Below are 21951 nucleotides of genomic sequence, written 5' to 3'. Positions count from 1 at the left end.
GTTTGGCTTCTGGCTCCTTCACTCCACCCGCCCACCAGAGGTCCTCAGACCTTCCCCCTGGTCAGTCCACCTCACTGCCACATCCCCTTCCTCACTTGTCTCATATTCACATGTGAGTAGCAGTCGTATTAAAGTTCCTTCACAGCACCTGCCTCCCTGTGTGTCTGGTCCAGTGCTACTATCATAACATTAGATGAGGAGTTGCCCTGTCCTTTAGCTTATTGTTAGCAAGTTTCTGAACATTTATTGTAGTTTTTCAACTATTTCTGATCCATTTCTTGTTGTTTATCTGCTTCTTCAGGTTCAGAGGATTGTGTGCAAATCGGATTTTTCCCATTAAAACGAGTGCTGGAGGAGACAGGCTTTATCTGTGACAAGTGGAGAGTCGGATGGATGTGCATGGTCTTGAGCAAAGTGACTTACCCAACCTTAGTAATGATTTAATGATTTTCTCAACGGGGGAGTGATTAATAAAACAGGGAGATGTAATCTCAGATTCAGTTTTTAAAGGGATACTGCTCTTAGAAAAGAAAACTCTCTTGGGAACAACTGGTGGGTGGGCTGGGAGCAGAGGAAGGGGGCCTGGAACAGCTAACTAATAATACATAATCCAGCAAAACTGCTGGTTCCAGGTCTGAAGTTTGGAGCTGACATAGCAACGGAAAGCTGGACTCTGGCTCCTGATTGGTGCGTTCGAAGTGATCGTTGGACTGAGGACGAAGGACATCCTCAATCAGTGTTTTATCCTTGCCTGACATCACCTGACCAAATCAATTTTGCAGATAGCTCCGAGACCTTTTGTACATTTTCAGCTTACAGGGGCTGTGATCAATGTGTAAACAGACTATTGTGACAATAACAATTTGTCTCATAGGGCTTAACAAGGTGCAACATCATCTGTTCTTAACCGTCAACAAGAGTAAGGAGAAACTACTCAAAAACCCTTTAACAGGGGAAAGAAACGTAGAAACCTCATTGAGCCACATGTGAGGGATCCGAGTCCCACGAGGGAAAGAAGTGGGACTCGGATGCTGTATTGTTGTTTTTTCCTCATTTAGAGAAAATATGCCGTCCAGTCATTTTAATTCTGTCTTCAACAGACTTCTCTTAACCAGTGGACGCCATCTTGCTTGTTAACTTCGGTAGCACTCCCATTGGACCATTGGGTTCAACAGCTGGGATTGGTCCAACCATTTTCAGGAAGGAAACACACACACACACACCTTGACACTGCTTCTATTTGCTGTAGGCGATCACAGTCTCTCAGGTTCTGTTCATGGTCATCAACACTAATGGGACCAAGCTCGTCATGGTGTGTCCAAAACTTCAGGGCATTGCATTGACTCATATTTCCTCCCTGCTGTAATCCTTCAACCCTTAACAAAGTATTAATGCAGTAGATATTCAATACAGACTAAATGTTTGTCCCTCATTGGGAGTGCATTGTAATGTGATGAGGTGAACAGATTTTTAATCGTCCAACGTTGTGATGACTGCAGAAGACAGAAGTGCAGTAAACAGATTTGCATTCGCAGCTCAGCGGTATAAGCGTCTGCAAAGCCAATAGGTGGTATTCCCACTACTGAGCAGATCCACACGTCATGAGTGCAGAGCCGTGCGTCACACAGGGCCCGCAGTGTGCAGCACAGCGCTGAGGCTCTGAGGTGGGGGGGGGGGATGGGAGTGAGGAGAAGTTGGAGGGGAGCGGTGAACGTCAGGCTGCTCTTTTGATCTCGCCTATATCATCTTATGGTATTCATCTGACTGAATACTTCACCTCTGAGCAGGAGGATGAGAGGAGGGATGATGCCGCAGCTACATGAAGCTCAGTCTGACTTCTCGTTATTAAAACCTCTTCTCTTGTTATGGGATCAGGAGGAAAAGTGAGAGTCTTAGCTGTTTGACCAAAGCTTTGTTTTTGAGAGCAGTGCCCCGTGACATCTGCAACGGCCAGATCGCCGGATAAATTGATCTCATAGCAACCACGTCGCCATGGCAACCAGGATACAGATGCCATGTTGAGGTGATATGCAGAGTGACTGGCTGCCGGGCTGGCATTTTTTCCATTCGAAGGGAAAAAAAACAAAACATAACTGAATGATTCATCTAGTTTCCATCCCTAAATTATTGTCCGCATCACTGTCCACCCACCATTTCCTGCCTGTTCATTGGACTTAAATCAGTTTTAACCATTTCTCCAGCAGCCTCCTCTTCGCTGTGGATCAGTGATGATGGTGAAAGTTGCTGAGCTTTGTAACTATATTGAAGTATTTATCCCTCATACAAAACAATGAGCTGAATAACAGTTTCAGCCTAAGTGGTGTAACGACATAGTGGTGTAACATATTGGCATTGAAATTGAATGTAGATTGCAAGTCAATGTTATCAAACATCTATCTTTCAACTGCAATGAAGAAATAAGATATGATAATTAAACAGATTTACGTTTGTGGTTCAATTAAAAGAAAAATAACCACATATACATTTTATGTTTGATTCTATGCATATCCAACCCACTCTTCCAAAATGTTGGAAGAGTGGGAAAACTGTTATCGATAATGGCGCAAACATATATGCTATTATTATTATGAAAGTTATTATAGTTATCATTATTATTATTTAAGTTACCATAGCTTCTTAAGAAATTACAGATCTATCACATAATTAAAATGTTCATCTTCAGGTAATTTCCCCACTTAAAAAAGTTTTGCATATCAGTAGTTTTTATTAGTTTCAACAATAGACTGTCCATTTAAATTGAAAAATGTATTTTGAAGTGTACGTATTTTGACTTAGTTTGGTCAATGTCCCATCCGCTCATATTTTCGAGTGTGTCTTCGAGCAACACACATGCCCATATATACATTGAAGGAGTTAGTTGTGTGTGTAAACATTCCTCGGCTCCATGCTGGTTACAAAGAGATGAAACACAATCCTCTCCTTGTTGTGTGCTCAGCTTCAGCACATTTTCACTATCACTCTGCAGCAGCTCAGCAAGGAAAACACCGGGCGTGCTTTTATGTTGATGTTTAGAGTTCAAACATGCTGTGGAAACACCATGATGTTTATTTCTGTTTGGTTGAGGTGGAAAAATTGATGTATGGATACAAAAAAAAAAATCCACTCAGAGCAATGGAAACGGACGTCCATCCGTGAAGCCTGTGGTTTGAACTCCAATCAAGCTTTGGGTTCCTATGAAGAAATGAGAACATGGCAGAGACTGGAACATTCTTTGAATTAATACATGAAAGAAAACATAAATGCCACATTTCCATCATGTTTTCCACGTAGTTCTCCTTTAATTTGAGCTTTGACTGGTGCTCCCTTAGTTACGTGATGTCCTTGTGCCCTCAAAAGCAAAATGGCTCAACCTATAGAAGGTCGAAGTGCAAACCAAATAGCATTTTCCTTTGCACATATTATGGAAATTTGGTTAAAATATAGCTAGCTATATGATTATGGAAACTGCTGACTGGAGAAACAGGTAAATCCTTAACTCAGACTGCTGAGGACTGCGGAATTTGTCCCTCATCTATTAACTGTTCTATACGTAGCATTAAGAAATCCCTTGTTATTAATGACACGTGCCTGCTCACACTCCGTGGGTAAGTGTGAGTGAGCATTGGCCAAATCAGTGACATGACGTAACCATGACTGAATGTGATCAGGCTTCATGTTGATGGTGCCAGCGGTGCGGTTCCCAGACGCTTGTTTGTCCAGCTACTGCACCCCCACCTCCGATGCAGTTAAACGTCCACTATCTGAGTTACTCTTCTACCTTAGGAATGTGCCTATAGGCAGCCTTGCTGGTGCAGCTTTCCACAGTGATGCATGGGTTAAAAGAGTTTGAGACCGAGGAGAAGATCGACTTGCTGATATAATGTCAGGTTCATGCTGGAAGGTATGTCATGTATAAACAATGGTAGAGATACGGGAAGAATGTATGGCGACAGAAAGAGGGAAGCAAGGAACTTAAAGCTAACTATAGAGACACTTGCACTTCCAACTTGGCTTCTTCAAGACATAGGGAGATTCTTGGACGGCCCAACAGTAACTTTCTCTGTTCCAATTACATTTAGAAAGAATTCTGAGTCCTCCTGTTTCGAATCAAGATAATTTTTCTAACTGCCAAGCTGGTGCAGTGTGACATCACATCATGGACACCACCCATGATGTGTTCTGAAGATACCAGCAGAACCATGTGAATGTATATATATAAAGACCAAAATGACTTTGACCAGGTCAAGTGCATTAATCGAAATCTCGCGGAGAGATAGGGAGTGCAGCCGAGATAATGGAATTCCGCAATAAAGGATTCGATGAAATTGCCATTTCAGAATGAGTGTCCTCATCACCAGCCTTGACATCATTCTAATCTAAAGCATCGCTCCCAGAGGATGGCTTCTTTGTGTGACGCTCACGACCCGTTCTAGGTTATATCCCCCCCGACACCCTGAGCAGAGCAGGATGACGCACGGTGCCTCATGGGCCACTTTGCATTCAGAGCCTGCTCGAAAATCTGAAATAGCAAAACCCCTGGTGGATCTGACCAAGACGTTCATTATGGACCACAGCAGCTCAGTGGCAGCAACATTTAATGATCTCTGCACAGTGTTGCTGTTTCACCTCATCACACCAGGCAGGGTTCGCATTCTTCAAGCTCAAGCTGATCAATTCTTATTGAAGAAGCAGCATGAGAAAGGAAAGGCTCAGTACAGAAACAGCTAGTCCAGGAGTTTAGACTCCTGCTGTATTTTGTACTTTGCCGATTGCCAGATCTGAAGGATGAAGGTTTCTCTGTGATATGGAGAAAGATCGGGGATTTAGATCTGTAGCATGATATACTGTTACCTCTCGTATGTTGGAAAATGCCTATAATGTAACATTAAGCCACGGTCCCACTCATGATATTTTTAAATTTTAAATCAAACGAGGCTTCCCATGACTTCTAATTCTTTTCCATCTACATTTCAGCATTAGTTTAATTTCAGCTTGGCCTCCTTCCTTTAGATTAAGTTGCTGTCACTTACTGAATCGTACCCGCTCACCATAGAGCAACAAAGGGCCATTGTGGCATGGAATGGAAAAGAGGAACCATTTTCCGAATTGAAAAGTGCATTGAAGCTGTTTAAAGGTAAGACTGTTACATATTGTTGCGTTAATAGTTGTATATGTGGTAAATGGGCTAAAATGCTCTTACATCTGATTCCGCTGCTGCCACTGTATAGTAAACCTGCTCGACATTGGTTATTTGTATGCTGTACTTCTCGAAATGCCTTGACTACACCTAAAGCTAACCGGTCATAGAGAATGAGCTTTGCTTGGAGCAGATGACTTTGGAAAGAAATCCTGGGCCAGATGTCCGCCTGTTGCAGAAAATCACATCAAAGCTCCAGAGCCGTTTGTCTCCTGAGCTTCGGCTTCACAGTGATTACTTTCACATTTGTTTACTTGGTTATTCAAATTAACATCTGACTGTCTAACGTTACATAACAAGGGCAGACAATAAGGTAAAGCATAATACGCTTATCCCTTTGTAGGAATGTACTGCTGATCATAATCAGACAACATTGTGTCTTCTCTGGTGAGTCTCCCTGTTAGAAATATGTCATCACAGCCCCTATGGTTCTCCCAGTCTCAATATTATTGCTTGTGTGGCGTGCACAGCTTATGCAACTCGGTCTCAACCCCCTAGTGTTAATGTATTGCCTGCTCTATTCATTATTAATGTACAGTATGCTCATATGCTGCCTGTACGTTTCTATATGGTACATCACATACGACTTCTCTCTGAGGAACAGATATCCTCGCTCCACAATGTGCAGACTTGAATTTCATTAAATCTCCTTCTTGTTCAGCACAGATGTGTTTCAGCTGTAGCGTGTCTGAACCCACCTTGTCCAACTCTCAGCACCTGTACCAAGCTTATTGTACTTTCACAACAAGGCTAACCTCTCTCTCTCTCTCTCTCTCTCTCTCTCTCTCTCTCTCTCTCTCTCTCTCTCTCTCTCTCTCTCTCTCTCTCTCTCTCTCTCTCTTTCTTTCTCTCTCTCTCTATCTCTCTCTCTTTCTCTCTCTCTCTCCCTCTCTCTCTCTCCAATAAACAGTAAACTGTAAAGTGTGTCATGGTGTCTCTCCTCGCGGACACGCTGTCCTGAGAACCTTGTTTTTCAACATCATATGACTTCAAGGGCTCGCAGCTAAATTTAAAGTCATGGGATGGGCCAGATGAGAAGATTTCATTTGAACCAGCAGTGGCGCTTCTACCTCGTGTGGTGCCCGGGATCCCTTTCGCCCTATTCTAATAGTGTGCGAAATTTTCTTCCAATGTTATGTAAGGTATCTGGATACAACCAACAGAACATTGTTTCCCTTTGTGTAATGACATAACGAGCAGTACAGGCTAATAATAAATGTCATACTAGCCTATTTCTTTGCAAACATAATATGATTCATTGTAAAAGAGAGGGAATAGCTCACAATGGAGGAAGGTAAAGTACTTGTAGACAAATACTGTACCTGAGCACACAGCTGACATACCTGTACTTTTCTCTCAGGTTTGTGGAGACACTTACCTGCTGTGGCTGGAACTAGGATTGAAAAAAACAAAACAAAGAGCTGACAGATACTAAAATGCATAATACAACTGAAAGGATCTGTGATGGGTTTTAATTATTTGTGAATTCAAGGGAGCGTTTCTATGCTTGTCAATTTCATCAATAGTTAATATTCAACATATTAATGAATGTTGCTTTCAGAAGACAAAGTGTAATTTCGGAAAAATGCATGACATAATATTGCCATTATATATATCCTATTTGGGGCATTTTGTTGTAATTGATATTTTACAATCCTAGGTTGCACTACCTTGGACTTTCCCAGCATGCTATGAGAGGGATTATGAGCTGAGTCTTATTCAACAGGTATTGACTGAAATTACATTTCATAATACAGGATCTGTCTTTAAAGATGTTCTCGCTAATTCTGCTTGTGCCTGTTTGCCTGGGAGATAAATACACAATTTAATGCCCAAAATGGATACACATCAAATCTCACTAAAGTCTTATAGAAGTCTACACAAAAGATATTGGGATAAAAAGATACAGTTATCCGTTTTTGACAAATAGGATAGGATAAGAAAATCTATCCTGTTCATTATGTTTTTTTATTTCATTTCATTGCAACAAGCTGCCACCAATGCAATAACATGGATAATGTTTGATAACGATAAAAATGATTTCCCCAATAGAAGCATATACTTGAAAGTGATACCTTGAAACTTTGTAACTGACCAAGAAGAGAAGCAAACATGTGATCATTTGTTTGATTTATTGAGAAAGATGGACACAACTGAAAGAAAATGACAGGCAGGTAACGGTAGCAAAAAGTCATAATTTTTTTTACATTAGTGACAAAAAAGAAATAAAGGAAAAACAAAACTCAGTGAGCAAAGACAGTGGAAAGGGAGGAGAGGTTGGCAGATCATTTAGCCAAAGGCGAGATGTTGTGTCTGTAATGTGACACGACTCACACCACAGACGAGAGGGAACAGACACATGTCGGTCGGGTTTTGTGACTCGTGAGAATTGCTGTCGAAGAAACCGCCGTCCCCTGGAGTCATTCCCCCGGCACAGGAACAGAACGTTATCACAGGCGCCTCTTCTGTACATCTCCAATGTCTTCTATTCAAGTGTGAAGTGAGCTTACGTCAACACACAACGCGTACCACAGTGGACACAAATATAATTCAGAGATCCCTCAGAGCAGATGGGTTAAGATGGTTTCACCTATTTCCATCACAAATCTGCCACTTTTGAGAGTTTTCTCCATAAAGTTTTACTTGTTTGCGGCATGTTTGAAGACCACGACACAGATTTCTGTTAAATTCCTGCAACAAGGCCGGTGAAAAGTCTAAATTATGCATTTTTTAGGTGCTTTGATACAAAGAGATGTCGATTTAAAGATACCATTTGTGCCTGAGGAAGATGTTTCATGTGGGGAATCACAGCTTTGAGGTTCTCTGACTTTTCCCCCACGTCATCGATCAGTGCCAGGTCAGCACAGAAACTTTCAAAAGTTCTTTGGTCCGACATCACGGATTGACTGAGCCTTTTTCTTTTTATCACTTCAACACTGTGTTTGATCCTGAAGGCCTGTAATTGATTTAGACAGGGCGGAGGTTTAGATGAGGACAGACTTTTCTTTTTCTCTCTCTCTCTCTCATATCTCTCTTTGAAACAGTGAAGGAGTTGTGAGGATGAAGAAGAGGAAGAGGAGGCCCGGGGTCGAGCGAGTCAGTCGTCAATGCTCTAACTGCATGACGCTTGTACATTTAGACGAAGCCTGATTGGACCTGAGGACATTTAAAAAGCACATGGCAGAGGGAGACCAGGCCCACGTGGGATCTTCAGTAATCACATTGCTCTCTTTTCCTAATTGTGTATGGCAGAGGTGTCTCGTGTGTGTATGTGTGAATTCCTGCTTGTGTAGGTGCACATATACAGTGGCTTTGCGGAGGAGGAGGCGAAGGGGAGTGTGTTTCAATGATGACAAAGGGAGAAAGAGTTAAAGATAGACAGATTAAAGGCGCAGCATCGCACCTCGTGGCGCTCAGAAGAAAACAATGTGACGTGTCTCACTTTATCCAATGAGTTGCCAGAAAAAAACAAACATGGCATAAACATAGCCGACATTAAATAAGCACCAGCTGTCAGAATCTGACCTTTCTGGCCCGATTCACTAAACCCCCTGAACGTAACGTGAAGAGGCCCTCATCTTCTCTATTACACACTTCCACACAGACTGACACAAAAAGGGATCTCTAGCCTTCCTTATTAGGCTAAGTCTTGGCTGAGAGTGGGTTAATTAAGCATTAATGCTTCACTAATGAGTCACAAGGAGCATTCAAATCTGCTGCTGTAAATGATGCAGCCCCTATATAACAGCTGATCACTTGAATAGGCCTGAATCTGAGAAGGGAACAAAGACAGTAAATCCTCTAAACAATTATGAAACACTGAAAACTGCATGGTGCAACCAACAAAACTGGCATTCACTCAAATGTCTTTCATAAATCCATCCATTTTTCCTTGTGTGTCATTGTTACTCACAATAAAAAAGACACACACACAAAGAATAAAAGACCAAAGGAAGAACTCGAACTTGTGTTGGTTCCACAGTCGACAGCACGTCATGGATGAGTGATCTGGACATTTATTAGAAACAAAAGTTGCAGTTACACATCGTGGTCAACATGTTACACACATGGGTTTGTGGCGCATGGAGGAGGAGGAGGAGGAGGAAGTACTTCCCCGTTAATATGGATCCGCTCCCGGTGTCGAGGAAAAGATCAGTGTCGGTTCTCTGGCTGCGCCTTTTAAAAACCGACCTTCATAGAAACACCGAGAGAGGAGCGAGATATTAACATGAGCGCGCGCACACACACACACACACACACACACACACACACACACACACACACACACACACACACACACACACACACACACACACACACTGTAGAAAAATAGAGTGATTACTTATTGAATCCACTTTCAACTGATCCAAGACTTTTGCATACAAAAAAAAAGGGAAATAAACTCGCTATGGGCAATTAATCAATTGAGTTCGACACAAGCACAATAAGTCAATGTATCAATGTATCAATAGATCAGCCTACAGCCCGGGGAGAGGCTTCAGCCTGAGTCCGGTGTCTGTCTCTCTGTCTTTTACGAGTGAGACTTTATGTCTTTTACGCATGAGAAATAAACCGACTCAACGTGTCCTGTGGGAACACTTGATAGCAGCATCTGGTAGTTTGCACTTCGGGCTATGGATCGGGCAGAGCAGGGTGGGGGGGAGGGGGTTCAGCATCCTCAGCTACACATGGAGCACCGGCGTCCGGGACTCCGCCAGGTCGCTCCTGTACCGCTGCAGCCAGTCCCTGAGGCCGGAGATCTGGTAGCCCTCCGGCCCGCGGCCCCCCTGGTACACCACCCGCGCGTCCCTCACGATGTACAGTCTCTCGAAGTAGGCTCCGTACGCGGCGTTGGACGAGTTGTCCATGTTGTCCACCACCACGCTGCTGCCGGGCACCTCGCCCAGCAGCAGCCGGGCGGCGCGGAGCCGGTCCTCCAGGCAGCGGTGCCGGGGGATCTGGTGCGGCGCGTCCGAGCTCACCCAGCCGTCGGACGGGTGCGCCTCCTCGATGTAGACCACCACGAAGTCCGCCACGTCCGCGTACTGGCTCACGACGCGCCGGAACGCGGCCAGGCGCGTCATGAACGGCGGTCAGGAGCAGCTGCCGAAGTTCAGCACCAGGGGTCTCCTGCCCGTCATGCAGTCCAGGATCCGCACCGGCGGCCCCCCCTGCGCCAGCACCACCTCGGTGTTGGGCGCCGCGCGCCCCAGGTGCGCGGACTTGAAGAGGTCCAGCCGCTGGCCGTACCACACGGCGCGCAGGGACTCCAGGGTGAACATCCGGTTGGAGTCGGACACGCACACCGGGGGGTCGTCCGGGCCCTCCTGCTGCCCCCCCATCCTCAGCAGCACTTTCCTCCGGATGCACAGGAAGTCCAGGAGCCAGAGCATGACGGCGGCCAGCAGGAACCGGGGCAGCAGCATCAGGCACAGCGCGGCGTGCTTCAGCGCCCTCGCCATCTGGACCCCGCCGGAGTCGTGCATCATCTCTCCTTCACACACCCCCCCCACCCACCACCACCACCACCAGCACCACCACCAAAGACGATGGGATGCGACTGGAGCCGGCGAGAGAGAGAGAGCAACTGGTGTTCAGTCACCTTTCCCCATTGGAGAAACTATCTGACGCACACAGGCGCTCTTTTTATAGGTACAGCAAGCATTTGAATAATGGAAAAAAAAAAAGGAGGAAAAAAAACACGCCTCCGGTACCCGCACCGCCCACTCACATGGTGGGGATTACCTCCCATCAACTCCTGGGCTTCAGACATCCAGGGACACAGTCTGGATCACAGTGTCCTGTCCACATGTCAGGACACAACGTGACAGCATGTGGACACACTCGCTCCGCAGCAGCTGGACGGGACTGCAGCAGGACGCACAGATGCTCCTGGAAGTCGGGGGACAACAGGGGGACACATTTGACTTCACGTCATTTTTCTCTCTGCCTGTGAACTCGGAGCTCTGTGGAAACGGGCTGCAGGAGCCGCCGCGGCCACTAGACGGCGCTGGTTTCACACACACCGCGAAGACCTGGGATGAGTCTTTCGGTGATCTGCCTCAGAGCTCACCCAACACCCGGAGGGGGAGAGAGAGAGAGGCAGCGTGAACCTGCCACCTCCAATTTCATAACATATCACCTTATCAATAAATTTAAGTTGAGTTTTTTTTCTTATGACCACCTTTGATAAAGCAATGACACAAATATTGGTAATTTCTCTTGTGTATTTATTGTTGCGATTGCACCTTGACGACCTGGCAAACAGGCGTCTTCAGCCTCAAACGCTGGAGTAAAGGTCAAACAAAATACAATAGCAGAGAAATATTGCCTTGTGTTTTATAATCTCATCTAATCTGCTGAGACACAAAGCGATGACAGTTTGGTCTTAACCATGACCTCAGCCATATTACCTCACCTTGAAACTTTCCACTTGTTCACAGGTGTGGACAGGAGGGCACACATACTGTACATGTGACGGTTGACCTGTCAGTGCAGGCGTGTCCCTGACTTTCCAGCCTGACCCCCAAACCCCTCCCTGCCACTGTGTGTGTGTGTTTTTTATTTCCTTTTATCGAAAACAGTCATACAGTACATCACATCCAATCATTTTTAACATGAAATTAGGTGCCACGGGTACAAGTCTTAGGTTAGTGGGGTAAACTGTCCATGTGTGTCTCGGGCCCAAGCCATCAGGATCCAGCAGAGGTGTAAAGTAACGAATTTCATTTACTCACAGTTACTGTAATTGAGTAGTTTTTTTGTGTACTTTGTAATTTTTTGAGTAGTTTTTGAAATGGGTAATTTTACTTTTACTTAAGTAGATTTTGACGGAAGTATTGTACTTCGCTACATTGGAAATTACATCCGTTACTGAGTAAAAAAAAAACATGGTTCAAGGCAAGGTCATGTGGTTCATGTCTTGACTTGTCCTACCAAAAGTTCTTAAATGTTGTGTTGACATGTTAAATGTTTAATGTTTGACATGTTTAATGTCATTACACTTATATTTGTAAAGATTCTCCTTTAATTAAAAATAACTGTTTTTGGATTTGATTTATGACCCCTTGTCCTTTTTTGCACTGTATAGGAGCGGCCCCCATCAAGTTGGAAGTAACTAAGTAACTTTTACTTAAAGTACATTTTAAATGAAATACTTTTTACTTTTACTTGAGTAGATTTGTCGATGGGTACTTTTACTTGTACTTAAGTCAAATTTCATCAAAGTAAAGGTACTTTTACTTGAGTACAATATTTCAGTACTTTTTACACCTCTGGGATCCAGGCATATCAGAATTAAGTTACTCATTAACATTGTCCACAAACACAGTACATCTCACATAACATTACATCAAGAGAAGTGTGTGTGTGTTTTAATCCACGTCCTTCTTGTCCCCTCCTGTCTTTCTCTATCTGTGGGGCTTTATTATACACACATGTATAATAAAGCCTATTATCGTCAACAGAAACTACCTCGTTACTATGGATATTTTAGTTTTTTAATGCGGGTTGTTATCCCAATCGGCAGATACTTATATCAGAGAAACGGAGGGGATGCTGACCCTAAAAGCAGACGGCGGCACTGAGAAAGTAGCACTCAGAGGTGGAGGGAGATGTAAGGACAACAGAGAGAGGAGAGTAGATTTATATAAGGGAGGAAAGTGGCATCTGGAGGCAGCAGACGAGGGGGAGAAGGGAGGAGGCAGATGTGTGAAGAGCTCCTTCATCACGTCGCAGAGAAAAAGGAGAGTACTCGAAGAGGTGGTGCAGTCCTCTGATGTATGATATGTCTGGGCCATGTGCGGACATACCACAGACAGATTAATTTGTACTTGAGACATATAAGCACTCCACAAGTCTGAGGATGCACGCTGAATCACAAGGGAGCAATTTTGACTCACCCTCTCACCTGGATAAAAGAAACGGCTCCAACATAAATCAGCAGGAAACACACGGCATAGAGCAGGAAATAAACTAAAGGCTTTAAATCGTGGGTCACACTATCGCCCAGATATGATTAACGTTGCATTCAAGTGGTTGCTGAGATGTGAGAATGCGGCATTATCACTAAACCTGAAGTCCTCTGGGGCAAGAAGCAAACAGTCCGATGATCAGAAAAGCCAATAGCTTAGATTGAGTTCACAAAAGATTTACTGTCTGTGAGCCTCCATGTCATCGAGGACCCTGGACAGCAACCTCCCTGTGTCCCTGATATCACTCATTACAGAGATTCTAACTGTCTTAATTATTTAAACACAAACTAGACAAAATGTAACTAACCCTAACCCTAACCAACCAGCCAGCCAACTATACAGCCAACCAACCAACCAGCCAGCCAACTATACAACTTACTCACCAACCAGCCAGCCAACTATACAACCAACCCACCAACCAGCCAGCCAACTATACAGCAAACCAACCAACCAGCCAGCCAACTATACAGCCAACCAACCAACCAGCCAGCCAACTATACAACCAACCCACCAACCAGCCAGCCAACTATACAGCCAACCAACCAACCAGCCAGCCAACTATACAGCCAACCAACCAACCAGCCAGCCAACTATACATCCAACCTACCAACCAGCCACCCAGCCAAACAGCCAACCATACAGCCAACCACACAGCCAACCAACCAACCAACCAACCCACCAACCATACAGCCAACCAACCACCAAACAACCACTCAACTGAACAGCCAACCCACCAACCAGCCAAGGGACCAACCAACCAGCCAACCAACCAACCAACCAGTCGACTATACAGCCAACCAACAAACCAACCAGTCGACTATACAGCCAACCAACCCACCAACCAGCCAAACAGCCAAACATACAGCCAACCAACTAACCAACCGACCAACCTGGGTGTTGATGTGGTTATTGTAGGAACTCTGACATCATATGAACGTCACATAAACCAGATTATCTAAACAGCTTAAAATAAAACACTGCCATTATGAGAAGTATCCTTATGTTCCGTCTTGCTGACATATAGATAATGAGATGGATGCATTTCTCATATCCATACACTAAAGGCTATTTATTCCCAGCGTTGGATATGTAGGTGTCATTGCTATTTTCAACCCAGCCGATTTTACCTTTTTCTTAAGGGGTACATTATCACCCCCCCCCCCACTGTTGCCATTCTTCTTGTTTTCAGAAAATCTCAATTCATGTGTCCTCTAATAAATGAGTAGGACCGTTTCATCATTTGATAATGACGTATCTCATGACGTACATAAAGGCAGCACAAATGAGCCTTGACTATAAAGAAACAGCTTAACAGGTGGTAATACTAAACACGGCTTTATTTGAGAGTAACAAAATCCATCCTTGAGCACCTCTAAAGTTCACTAATTGACACAATGCATGACAATACAGTGCTGTTGCTACAGGGAACCAGTGTAAACTGCATCTGGCCAAGAGATAATCCACCACATGGCCCTATAAAACCATTACGTGTTGTTTGGTCACATTAAACAAACAAGACTCATTATAACATCTTTATTAGTGAGCTTCACAGGGGCTTAGGTTTTTTGTTACCTTTGGACAAAGCAAGGCTATAGCTGCTTCTTCCAATGTTTCCAATCTTTGTGCTAAGCTAAGCTAACCGACTGGTTTCTCATCTTGACACTGGAAAAAGAGAGACTTGTACAGAACTCCAAACTGACTCCATAATTGTTGCATGGATGTTTCAGATTTGCGCAAATGGTCCATGAGGCAGTTTTAAAAGCGAAATTGGAGTTCGGTCCTTGGCCTTGTTTTTCATTATTTACCACTTTAAGGACCCAGCACTCAGTAATCGTGGTATTAATGAGAGTTGAGTGTTGGAACTTATTTTTATTCTCACACTTTAAGAGTAGAACAGGCCAAGAGGACACAGGCAGTATGATTATCGGACACATTGTTCGTTAGTGGTTAATACATGATAAATATAGTGGGCAGAAATCCTCATTGTACAGTGAGAGTGTATTCGTGGAAGTGGGTCGAAGTTGAACCAGAAAGTTGTTCTATAAACCATGACGAGCTGCTTTTGTGTTTTCTCCTCCAGATCCACGTGGCTCGCCTTGAGGGCAACTTCCAAACTGTCTGCTCGCTACGACTGCTGTTGTGTCTTGTTTTGCTTCTTTTTAGGAATTAACACATGGATACAGAACCATTGGCCAAACCCTTGGAAAGTAGGATTTAAGACCTAACAAAATTCAATAACTCTTTACAACACACACACACACACACACACACTTCTTTGAGGCCGACACCTGCAATCACAGCACAAGGCGTTCAGGCCGACTGGAGGCACCTGGGACTGTTCAGCAGCTGTGGGACTGGAGGCCTATGATGGTTTCGCAGAACTAATAACAAACCAGATGTGCAACAACTACATGTCTCAACTACTTTTACACGCACAACTGCAAGTAGAAAGTGATCCCAGGCGCTTTCCACTAGGATTGGAGTGTGAATATGTTTACAATTACTGCACAACATCTAACACTAAGCAGAATAAGTAGCATTTAGGAGGTTAACATTTTATTAACAAAAGCCTAATTGTCATCAAAACAATGCGACTATCAGCTCACTGGATTTATCTCAAGGTTAAACGATGAGAAAACTAGAATTGTACTCAGTGGAGAGAAGTCAAAAGAATTCTTCATACTAATTTGTAGCTCTTATAGCAGTAAAATAAAATAAAAAACAGTGGATATGAAAAACCAATGTAACATTTACTCAGTATGAATACCTGCTCAAGAGGAATATAATTGACGCAATGTTATATAGCAACACAAAATATGTCAAGCGTAAAGCTAAAGGTTAAACAACAGTACACAACAAGTTAAAACAAATATTTAAATAAAAAATTATGGATGGATAAAAAGGCAGGTAGACAGATAAAAAGCAATGAAAACATAACCTCCTCTGTTAAAGTAATTACATAATTCTTAGTATTGATCTCATTCAGAGAATGGGAACTATCCTGAATGGAATACATTATATTATCTTTAAATGTCATGAGATAGTCGCTGCTGAAGTGGTTTAACTGTTGTCCTGTGATAGCGTGGAACACCAACAACTCTGACATTTGAAAATGAAAACTTTGGTCCTGGGGTTGCACGAACATTTACGAAAAAGCACTAGAGCGTATATTTGGTTGTGATGATCAAAGTTCTGAAAAAAAAAAAAAGGGTTGACAGAAAATTTTCCATTGAAATGGAAGTGAGTCAGATGCTGATGTGCAAATGAACGACCCCTCAAGCAGCTAAAATCCAGCAAACTAATGAACTGAACTAATGAGATACTGTGCTGTCTCACGAAGCCTGTCCTTCTAACTCCAGCATGGCCACTCCGTTCAATTCATCCCAGTCTTAACATGATCTGGATTTACAAGATGACGCACATTTGTTTGTGTAAAGGCTTAGCATATGACAGCAATAAGAAAGGGACTTGATTAGTTTGAACACTTGTTGCAGAGGGAAGGCGTTGATCTAATTGTTCTTAACTGAACATGGACTAACCCAGAGGAGTTTCTTATCCGATGCAATATCACACTAATGATGCAATTTGGACTGCAGGACATAGAAGTGCTGCCAAACAAATCGTTTACCTTAAACGCGAGGAACGTCACCCGCCCAAGCCCAAAGTGTCTGATCTGAGTCTGTAATAGAGCAACAGTTTAACAGCCAGTCCTCTATAATGAGGAGTTCTCTCCACACAGCGCTCTGTTAAACTGCTGCTGTGATCTGGATTAGACCACTGGCGTCGTTTGGTTGTTTACACCCAGGCTAAAATGAAGAAAAGACCATGTGTGCTGGCTGGCTTGCCGACAACTCCTGGTCAGCGTTGGATTCTCTGGGCCGAATCTGATTTTCTTGGAACCACTAGGACTTCTCAGATCAGCGCGAGTTCAGCCCAGTGTGAACAAAACGGCTCCAGAGGCTGTCGCAGAAAGTTTAAGCTTAAGCTCATTAACCCTAGAGAGGAATGTCAACATACAGACACTCAACAAGTCATGGATCCCTTAAATCACAGGGCCTATCCACGCATACACACACACGTGCACACATGTGCACACACGTGCACACACATGCACACACTTGACCGCTGAATACCTTTTAAGCACATGATTACAAAGGCAACAGAAGGACTGGGACACTGATTTACACTGATTACACAAGTCCCCTTGGGTGCTTCAACCCAGACGCTCAATCAGCTTTATCATCCAGAAACCCTTATTCAGCTTTAGTCAGCAAGTCTGACAATCTTTTTTTCTAAATTAGAATGAATTTGTGTCATTGTAGTGTGGTTGTGCATATAGACAATAATATTAAATAAATACAACACAACAAATCTACCTACTGATTCCTCAAACATCTGTCTGTCTGTATATATGTGGAACGTAACATCTCGTGAACAGTCCATCTTATCAACTTCACACTTGGCATGTGTATTTAAAATCGACCGAAAAAAGTGCAGTGTCGAGTTTGGTGTGATTTGGAAACAGAATACATTCAATATTAATAGAAATTGAATAAGCAGCGCTCTTTAGCAGTCTGTGGGAGTTGAACATGTCCTCCTCCATGTCCTCGGATAAACTACGGCCCAAAATCACTTCCCTGATTCTTTTTTAAAGTAAATAATTCAAACTAATATATGAACCACACACGTGAAAGGTAATAAATAACTCTGACTACGCAATCTTCACTGCAGATAAACCAGGTAGGATGAACACAAAGTTTTTTCTAACTTCCCTCTGCACAATTAGACTGTTTATAAAAAGTCCTGCACACAACGTCCAGCACACAAACAATAAAAAGTGAAAGTTTGTTCTAGAACAGTTTGAGGTGGACTCACTAACGACAAGGAATAATAATGAAGTAGCCCCGGAGCTTTAACACAGGACAAGAGAACAGCCCATCCCAAACAGGCAGGTTCAAACGGCCTATTTTAAAAAGTAAAATAAATAAATCATAAAAGATGCTAGAGAGGAACAGGAATAAAAAAATTCACTATTTCATAGTTCATTAGAGTTTATCTCATAAAACGTTTGCTTAAAAAGCTAATTTAGGCAGCATTTAAATTGTGTAAATTCTCCTTTCTTTTTAAACATCTTACTCTGTCACCACAGTCCCACAGCTCCTGCTACTTTTCACGCTGTCAACCGCCAGCTTCACAAGTCTAGCTCGATGAAGCACTGGTGGTCTGAACCTCGATCCTGTTGTTTTCTGAGATTTTTCTCTTTTTTTTTTTGCTGAAATAAAACTGCTGGAACCCTGCTTTCATTAGACACAGCCTGGATCTTGGCATGGGAGCGCAGGTCATACAAGGACATCCCAGAATAGGAAAAACAGCCCGGACAGAGCCTCCAGCTAAGCACTAAGAGTGGCAGGATTCCAGACGAAACCGTTACACTACACTGGCCGCTGGAGAGTCACTGAGTACACACTCAAGTCCCAGGTACGACACGCACCTGTTATTGCAACTATACTTTTAACTTTCTGTGATGCCATTGTGATGATATAAGTTTCACAAGGAGGTAAAGTTACAACAAAAGGCACTTTTGACTATTCATGGTTCAAATTCAGCCTTGTCTCTTATGCTTGTCAAGCATTCTATTAGGTTTGTAGTTACTAAGCAACCGACATGTAGTCCCTCTCAGGCTAATCCTTGCAGGCTGCTGTGGCTGCATGGAGCCTTCGATGCACACTGATACATCACCTCGGATCACCAGCGTCCTTTGTTTGCAAGAGCAGCGCTGATACACCAAACGTCACGTCCTAAAAGAGGCACGGCTCCACGCGGCTCGGCCATCTAGCCTCTGCAAAATAACCAATCTGTGGTATTGATAAAGAGTCGGCGCCGGGAAGGTAGGCCTGTTTTACACCGTGTTCCTTCCTGCGGTTTATCAGCGTAATCAGAAATGAGCCTCTTTTGACTTTTTACCACAAACACAACCAAAACCAAGCAGATGAAGTCGGGACAGAGTGCGTCAGCTGAGGCTGGATGTGATACTGTTGTGTACATGACGCAACTCTTCTCAAAACCACAAGCATAGGGTTAATATCCAGGAGGGGTTTCCAATTTCCACGTATTGAAGCTACTTTCTTATTTGGATTTTGACGGGACATTCAGTCATGTTTTGCTCATTTACAAACCTTTGCCAGGGATAGTGCTGGTCTCGAAGGATGCTTGTTATTAAAGCACGATAACAAAGTCTTTCTTTGGATACGTTTTCCTGGGATTGAGTGTTTACGTGACCCACCTGGAAAACAGAACTACGAATGAGAACAAAACTGAATTCACATGTTCTTCTTTTCATGTTGCCAACAGGTTTTAATTAAAGCAAACCCTCCATGTATCATGAATGTTCAATCACTATTAAAATTAAAGGAATGATGAGATAACAATCGTAAAAAAAAGAAATTGTTTGGATTTGCCTTGTACATGTGTTTTAGAATTCTACACACACACAGTGTATACAGTAAAAGCACATTACTCAATTTAAAAGCTTAACATTTTGTTAAATATACTTAACTCATTAGAGTGGTATCAATGTGGTATCAGGCCATGATGCAGCACCTATAGAGTTTACTAATGCACACGTTACATATTGTTTTTTTAATATATACTATAAGTATATAGTTAAGTGTGAAAAGGACACGTTATGTTTTATGGGGAAAGGGTCAGGCTAGCTGAGCTAAGCTAACCTGCTGCATGTTTATTGTACATTAGAGTGATATCAGTGTTCTCATCCAACCCAGACTGTGAATTCCTTTCAGTTAAAAGATTAATGTGGGTTTTTTTTCGAGTAAGAAAACCCTACTTTTTCCTTATGTGTATGTCCTTGAACTGTAAATGAACTGATTTATAGGCCCGTCTTTACAGTTTCTGCTCCTCCAGAGCCGACACCGCAGACAGCGTTAAGACCATAATCATTCAAATCTGACGTCTTATCACAGCCATATATTAAAGTGATGTAGGAGCCGCACTTATCTTAACACAGTATATTTAGAATAGGATAATATAGATCTGTGTTATACATCACTATAACGAATAGTGAGTATTTGAATGTTCTCCTCAGCTTGAAAAGTGTTATTTAGAACAAAACTCCTTTCGTATGCTATAGTTATATGTATACTATATACAAATATATGCTATATAGTTTTCTATCTGATAAAAACACAGAAATACATTTGATATAAGTAACAAAGTGGAAAATATTCAATATATAGTACCTTAAAATATAGTGGAGCACCCATATATAAAAATGTTTGTTGACTGTACTGAAATAGAATTTGTGAAACCCTGATGTGCCTTATAACTAATTTCTTTGCTACTAAATGTATATTCTGTTTGCTAACATTTAAAGTAAACGTTTAAATGTACTACATTTCTGTGGAACCAATTTGTGTTTTGATAAACAGCTAAAGATAAGTTTAGGAGACAGATGCATTGCTTGTTGTTTTCCCATCACTTGTTAAAACAGCAGGAACTAAGTTTTATTTGGGCTTATTTGGCTGTTTCAATGCATTTCACCTCTAAAAATAAAGTCTGTTCTTTTAATGATGGATGAAACATTAAATATTCAAATGTGTCATTGATTTAACTGCCTTTAACCTCATGCAGTTGCTGGTTTTGTGTGAGTATTTGCCAAGGCTCCACATGCCTTCAAATTTGAAAGGAATGAAATTGAAGATATTTCTTTTATCTATGACAATTCAGTTTTTTTTCCAATTTGATCCTCTGCCCCTCGTCTGTGTAAATTTCAGCTGTACACTTGTGTTTTTAGAATCAGTTTAATCTTTGGTCCTGTTATCATGAGCGGACCCCGAACTGTCAATTAACAACATGTAACATATAGTAAACAGTGCACCGGGAAAGCTTTGTACTTTAAGAGCAGAATATCCTTCAGGAGCGGTGTTGAGCAAAGTTTTGCATAATTCATGGCTCACTTCTCTGCTCACTCCTGAACTGTTTTCACCTCACATGACCTGAGCTCCGGTTTATGTGGCTGAGGGATCACAGACTCACACAGAGCTGGAGCTGGAGCTGAGCTGCTAAACTCACTCCAGTATGAAGGATTTTTCTTTCGTGGAAGCAATTTCAACGTCGACATGTCTTGGTTTGTTAAATGTTAATAGCAACACGGAATAGTACAAGGAGAACACAAGCAGCAGTGCAGCTTTTGTTTGCATTTGTCTTTCTTTCTTATGAATGTATTTATACAGCCCTAAATCCTTACAAAAATGATCTCAGGGCACTTTTGTTATAGAGCAGGCCTAGATCGTATATTTTTACAGCGACTCAACAATCCCTCAGTAATGGAGGCGTGGAAAATGGAGAGAGACCTCAAACCGAACAGGCTCCGGGTTGGTGGACATTCAAAATCCTTATCTGACGTGAACCCACCGAAAATATCCAGAAGTTGGATCACAACATTGCCTTATTAAGAAAGCACATATGTGAGGAACGTAGCAGGGTCAGACCTATGGGTCAGACGTGTTCACAACATCAGGAACATTTCTGGAACAATCAGGCCAGAGTCAATGCTGATCATTTTCCTTCTGGCTTGCTCCTTTGTTGCATCACTCTGCTGCAAACTCTCATGCATTGAGCCCTTTATCCTCCCATGTGAGAATTTGTACATTTAAGCAAAGTAGCAGCAGCATCAACAGATCCCTGCACTCTCTGGTGGAGCAGGAAATAATAATGACTCTGTGGGCGAGCAACTAACCCATCGAACATGTGTGAAACACAGTT

General features: G+C 42.7%; 1 protein-coding gene across 1 annotated transcript; it reads right to left on the bottom strand.

Annotated features, from left to right (window-relative positions):
* Positions 1-9498: 9498 nt before the first annotated feature.
* LOC133024530 (thyroxine 5-deiodinase-like) lies at positions 9499-10693 on the bottom strand. The gene has a single exon (XM_061091672.1). It carries the CDS (start codon positions 10684-10686, stop codon positions 9880-9882), a length of 807 nt encoding a protein of 268 aa, XP_060947655.1. The 5' UTR covers positions 10687-10693; the 3' UTR covers positions 9499-9879.
* Between the last annotated feature and the right edge of the window lie 11258 nt (positions 10694-21951).

The sequence above is a fragment of the Limanda limanda genome, chromosome 18 (assembly GCF_963576545.1).
Source record: "Limanda limanda chromosome 18, fLimLim1.1, whole genome shotgun sequence".
In the NCBI taxonomy this organism is placed as follows: Eukaryota; Metazoa; Chordata; class Actinopteri; order Pleuronectiformes; family Pleuronectidae; genus Limanda; species Limanda limanda.
This window is presented reverse-complemented; position numbering and strand designations above follow the sequence as displayed.